At 36.1% G+C, this 6,387-nt stretch overlaps 1 protein-coding gene across 1 annotated transcript in view; it reads right to left on the reverse strand.

Annotated features, from left to right (window-relative positions):
• Positions 1-6,387, reverse strand: part of COL21A1 (collagen, type XXI, alpha 1) — a 201,934-nt gene that overhangs the window by 139,602 nt on the left and 55,945 nt on the right. The window contains exons 10-11 of the mRNA XM_012648707.1: positions 5,343-5,396; positions 5,198-5,251 (exon numbers count right to left, since the gene is read on the reverse strand). Coding sequence (XP_012504161.1) covers positions 5,198-5,251; positions 5,343-5,396 — 108 coding nt within the window. The remainder of the gene's footprint in view (positions 1-5,197; positions 5,252-5,342; positions 5,397-6,387) is intronic.

Below are 6,387 nucleotides of genomic sequence, written 5' to 3' on the forward strand. Positions count from 1 at the left end.
ACTTAATAAAATTACAATAATAGACTCTATTAAGGAAGAAAAGGAAGGGCATAGAGCCGAATCCTGAAACACCCCAACATTCAGAGAGTGGATACAGAAGGAGGAGCCAAGAAGCAAACATGAAAAGGGTACTAGAGACAGCAAGTAGAAATTTAGGAGCATGTGGTATCCCAGAAGCCAAGAGAAGAAACTATTCTGAGAAGGAGGGAATAGTCAACTGTGTCAAAGGCTGTTGAGACATAAAGACAGGAAGAGATAATTGAAAAAGACTGACTACTAGATTCCAAAGACTGTAGACTAGTGATCTAAATATGCAGGAGAAAGTCGGGATGGAAGTCTGACTGGAGTGGTCTGAAAAGGTCAAGAGAATAAAGGCAAGCCTTTTGGAGTGCTAATACTGTGTTAAGAAACAGAAGTAGGCTGGCAGCTGAAGGAGGCTATACCGTGGAGGAAGGAAGGTTTTGTTTGGTTGGTTTCAGATGGGTCATCCTTTGGAGTATTGAGAAAATTTAACAGGAAAAGAAAAAACACACGACACAGAAGAGAAGGGCTGGTTAATAACACAAAGTAACAGAGAAAGATGGGATCTAGGACACAAAAGAAGGCTTCGGGATTATAGATTATATATGGACAATTCACCCGTATTAGCAGGAAGAGGGGCAGATATAGGTACATATGCAAGTGAGAGGGTAAAATTCCTGTCTGATTGTTTCAGATGGGGCACTTCAACAGCTAGAGAAAGGATAAAGCATAAACCAAAACTACTTCCAAAATTTTTACCTTAGGTAATCAGAATGGTGGTTCCAATAACAAACCATCATTATCACCATCATCACTAATTTATAGTGCTTAATTTAGGACAAGCATATTCATGGCCTCGTTTAATCTTCATAGAAAGCCTATGATATAATATTGTAACCTCCACTTTCTAGATGATAAAAACCAGGTTTAAAGAGATTAAGAAGCACAACTTGTGAGTTAAGCTGTCTGAATTCAGAACCAAGCCTGTAACCTGTAACTTCTGTAAGCACCCTACTCTCATATGCATACAGCACACACATACACATACATGCGCGCGTGGGTGCGCTAGTGTTTGGGGGGATCGTGCTATCAGAAAGCTACATAGGTACATTATTCTCCCTTTTGAAAAAGCAGAACAAGGAGGCAACTTTGCTAAGCCAGTTCTATTCTCCTTCCTATGCCACTATAGGCTTTGTTTTAATTTTGTAAACTTTTTTGTTTTTTGGTCTTCAAGAATACTGCAAGAAGTATCACCACTAACGTAGTAAGTTCTAACATATTATTCCCTAACAACATGTTTAGCTTGGTTCTTTATTACTGTTCTCTCAAAATATATGTTGGAGTTCCTTGATTGTGATTGACTGTATAATAGAAATTGTTGTAAAGCCACTTCGTCTTTTGATGCTGGAAGCCCAGAAGTAAGGGACTTAGGTAGGAAAGTCTCACCCATCACATGACACCCTAGTCTGAATGCTGAGCACAATGAGAAAGTGAGGTTTTTGAAGGGAACTCTTAAATGCTATATGTTCTAACAAAGATGTAAAGGCAATATATGTAACAAAAATGTTTATACCCCCATAATATTCTGAAATTTAAAAAAAAAGAAATAATAAACAAAAAGAAAAAGAGAAAATAAATGTATAATTTTTCCAATAATACCTTAGACATAATTAATAAATTTTATTTCTTAAGCCCAGAAAAATGGAGTAATGAGTTTGTACAAAGTCCAAATAGGTTAAAAAAAATAAACTAATACTTCCTTCATCTCTAGAATTGAATTTGTCATAGAAGAGTTTCATACTCAATTTGAAAACTCATACCTACATATTAACCAACACAGCCTACTATAAGTTTTATCAAAATATATTCCTCCATACAATTGAAATATATTTGGTTTCCTTAAGGTTCAGGAACTATTTTAAAGTATTTAAAGCAATTTTTAGGTTTCAAACAATAGCTTTAAAGCATGTAATAAAATGAGTTACCAATTGAAGACCATTTGCTAAGTATTCCTTTTGACTTTGTGAATTTAGTTAAAAATAAAACCCTGCAAAATATATACACATTCTATTGTCTTTTATGTGAAGAATGAAAGTTAAAGTCAGCAAGAAAGTACATCTAATTTTAATTATCCTAAGTGGAAACTCCTCTGTGGGAGACTTAGAGAAAATCCACAAAATGGAAATTATTCTGGGAAAATATCCTAATGGAGAACAGTATTGTGTGGAACAATCTCCCAAAGGCCACTATAAGAGGCCTGGAAAAAATATGTCTGCATTGCCACAAATCAAAGCTGTTTCTGGGGTATATTTTTTTAACCTTCCCATTACTGAAATCAAGGAACCATGTTATGAAAGAATAATCAAGCAAAAACCTTTAATTAACTTCTGAATTATTTTAACTCTGGGTAAAGAACTTTCAGAAGCCACAGGGAATGTGAGGATGGAACTTGGAAGGTAGCACATGGTGATTTTAGGCCCGCAATGACTGTGTCAAATCTGTTCAACCCCAACAATGAACTTGGGAAAATAACCAGCTCTGAATGAAATCATTACTGGTCTGAAAACAGAGACCTTTGCATAAACATGCATCTTATTTACCTTATCTAGTAAAATGTATGACTTTGTAAAATTCACACACCTATATTGAAAAGACAGCACAATGACCCCAAACAATAAAGCAGTAGGTTAAGATGCCACTACTAGAATGATTGTTCTTTTATTTTTAAATAACGTAAATTTATTTCCACAGAATTTATTTCAATTCTTTTTAAGGTGTATAAATAAAAAGCCGCCTTTTTATATTTTTTTCTCTAAAACTCAACTGAAGAATGAAATAAGTAGGTTGACGAAATATCTACACTCCCATGTTTATTGCAGCATTATTCACAACAGCCAAGCTATGGAATCGACCTGAGTATCTGTCGATGGATAAATGAAAGAAAATGTGGTATATATACACAATAGAATACTATTCTGCCATTAAAAAGAATGAAATCCTATTATTTGAAACACCATGGATGAACCTGGAAGACATTATGTTAAGTGAAATAAGTCAGGCACAGAAAGACAAATACCGCATGGTCTCACTCACATGTGGACTCTAAAAACGTTGATCTCATAGAAGCAGAGAGTAGAATGGTGGTTACCAGAGGCTGAGATGGTTGGGGAGGTGCAGCAGGCGGTGTTGAAAAGATGTTGGTCAAAGGATGTGAAATTTCAGTTAGATAAGACAAATAAGTTCAAGAGATCTATTGTACAACATGGTGATTATAATTAGCAATATACTACATTCTTGAAAAATGCTAAAAGTGGATTTAACATGTTCTCACCAGAAAAATGATAACCATGTGAGGTAATGTATATGTTAATTAGCTAGATTTAGTCATTCCACAATGTATAAATACTTTAAAAATCATGTTGTACACAGTAAATGCATATAATTTTATCTGTCAATTTCAAAGTATAAATAAAAACCTCAACTAAAAGGAAAAATTAATTTATTCATTAATTCATTCACACAAACACACTTTCATACACTGTTTTCTCCAAAAGCAGGCTGTTTGTGAGACTACAAAGAGACAGCAGTGATCCTGCAGACTAGAATGCAGGTGAGGCACCCGGCGCATGGTCTCCTCAGAGCGGGTATCCTTACCCTTCAGTATAATCCCCCTTTCACCTGAAGGTGGTCAGACTATCTCCCATGACACCCCCAGAGCATGGATATATAAGACATCTCCCATTCCTGTGGCCTGGCCTGCTCCTGCTATCTCTAAAGATTCCCACATCATTTTAAACTGGCAGAGATTGCTCAGTGGCTTAAGAGACTCATAAAGACCCAGAGCCACTCTGTGGACAAGAGGATTTTATACTTCTGCTTTGGGAATTATATTGACTATTGCTTCTGCTTTACCTCCTCTAATTCTCCCCATATTGAAAATCTACTGTTACCTATTCCATCTTCTCTGTTTCTTTTCCAGTCACTAACCCTCCTGTTTGCTCTGGTGACCACTCTTAGCCATGATTTGCTCATGACTTATGCCAGCTCAACCCATGCTATACCCCAACTACCACGATGCTACTTGGTGAACAAGACAGAACAAGAGAAATAACCACTTATTTTTTAAAAATCCCTATGCCAGGAACCATACTATGTTGTTTTCATATATTATCTTGTTTAATTCTCACATTTAACCCCATTTTAAAAATCCCCATTTTGTCAACAAAGAAAATAAGATTCAGAGACATTAAGTAACTTGCCCAAGATCAAATAGCATGAAAGTAGCAGATCCATCACATTTGATGTGGTACTTTTAACAGCTAAAATTTTCTGCAACAAGCATAAGCAACCATAAAAACATGAAATGGATATAGTCTAGATCACCGTATCTCAGTTACGAATGCTGTGTACATTATTTTAATAAGGTTAAGAATTTTGGAAAGATGGCACTTAGAAAATTGCTGTAGGTTTTTAGCATCAGCAAACAGCAAAATGCCTTCAAAGACTTTGCAAATAAGACTGTACTTTAGAAATTAAGTCAACAAACCAACATGGGGATCTGAGCAAATATAAATGGTGGGCATCTTAGACATGGACTAGCCACCAGGGCCAGTAGGTATTGACTAGATCCATGGGAAGGTACTAACGTATTTAACATATTTAAAGAACATATACTTGAATAGGAAGCTTGGCAAATCTGAGTTATTAAAAAAAGAGAGAGAGAGAGTGTCAGTAATACAAATATTGTCTGTACTCATTGAAACCCTAAGGGAAAAGTCCATTAATGCTAGGCCAATAGGCCATTTACTTGCCAGATGGACACCTATTGTGGAGATGGACCCTCAAGTATTGGGCTATCCAAGGCTAACATGGTAACACATTCCTTTCATACAATTTACTCCTTTCTAAGAAGGTAGCTCTCTGTGGAGCTTAACCACAGAGAATATGGCATCAAGGCAATGCCAATATCTGTCCTATCAGACAGCCATCAGTGATGACCATTTTTACCTAGTGATAAAGCCTTTGTGAGCTTTATTGGTCAATAGCCAGTGACAAATTTCTAAGCCCAAAAATCTTGGAATTCACCATGGTGAATTGAATGGGAGCCTTCATAGCTTATATCCTTTGTCTGTGAGTAATTAAACCACTCATTGCATTTTTATTTGTGTGTGTTTACCTTTTCACCATCTCTCCCTGGCTCTCCTTTGTAACCCGGCAGTCCTTGAACTCCCTAGATTAACCACAAAATAAAATTCTGTTAATTATGTTTTCTGGTTCATTAGAAATTAGATTCCTAAAATGTATATAAAAGCATCACATACTTGTATTCCTGGAGATCCTGGAACACCTGGTGATCCTGCAATTCCCTGATATCCCTAAAGAAAAATAAAAAATAAGTAATTAATATTTCACCACATTTACAAAGAACAGCTCTCCATTTCAGGATTCGCCCTTGTCTCAAGTATGTTATACCTAAAACTTCACTTAGTGATCATTCCAAAATTATAAAGTATCAAATGCTTAATAAGGAAGCCATACCCTTCCACTTCATGAAATCCTTTAAAATGTATAGGAAAAGATCTTGAATATCTCTAAATACATAAAAATACCCAAAAATTCTTAAATTAAAAGGAAAGTTTGGGGATGAAAATATAGAGCTGTTCACAGCTCCTGAAGAAATGTTCTGAATATGTTGGGAACACCTTCAACATATTCAAGAGAAAAACACCTCAGGACACTGGAAGATTAAACAAAGGTAATATATTTTTAAACTACCTGATTAATGGTATCTGAGTTAATCCCTGGAATAAAGTAAACCTTGACGAATGTTATTCTTTAGATTAAGTCTGTAACCACCTTTGTTTTGCTCATTTTATTAAGCTATTGATGTTAAACCCAAGAATGTGGTTGTGACATATCCCTCCACAACCGCCCAAGGCTTTGCTGTCTGCTAGGAGAGGAGGGAGGAGAGAAGTCTCATCTCCATTGCTTATTACACATCACTCCAGAAACTGGACCCTTGGTAAAATAGCACCTTTTTAGACAGAGGCAAACTATTCATTCTTCACTCAGCACATGGCAACTAAAGCCTCCAAACAAACTTGCAGGCCATGGACATTTATCTAGGTTTCCTAGGGCCAACATCAGGTTAACTTGAACCACCTGGCACCTGCAAACACATTTACCACTATCAGATTCCACTTTACTCCCATTCTCTACTCGATTCCATCTTTCATGGATCTTACTATTTGGGTACCAGTTCCTATTGTCGACAGTATTGACACAGATCTAATTAAGGTTTCCAATTCATCTTTATTCTTAAATCCAAGAGCTTCATTTCCATGTGGCTATTCATGGCTATCTAGA

The sequence above is a fragment of the Propithecus coquereli genome, unplaced genomic scaffold (genome assembly GCF_000956105.1).
Source record: "Propithecus coquereli isolate 6110/MARCELLA unplaced genomic scaffold, Pcoq_1.0 Scaffold292, whole genome shotgun sequence".
NCBI lineage: Eukaryota > Metazoa > Chordata > Mammalia > Primates > Indriidae > Propithecus > Propithecus coquereli.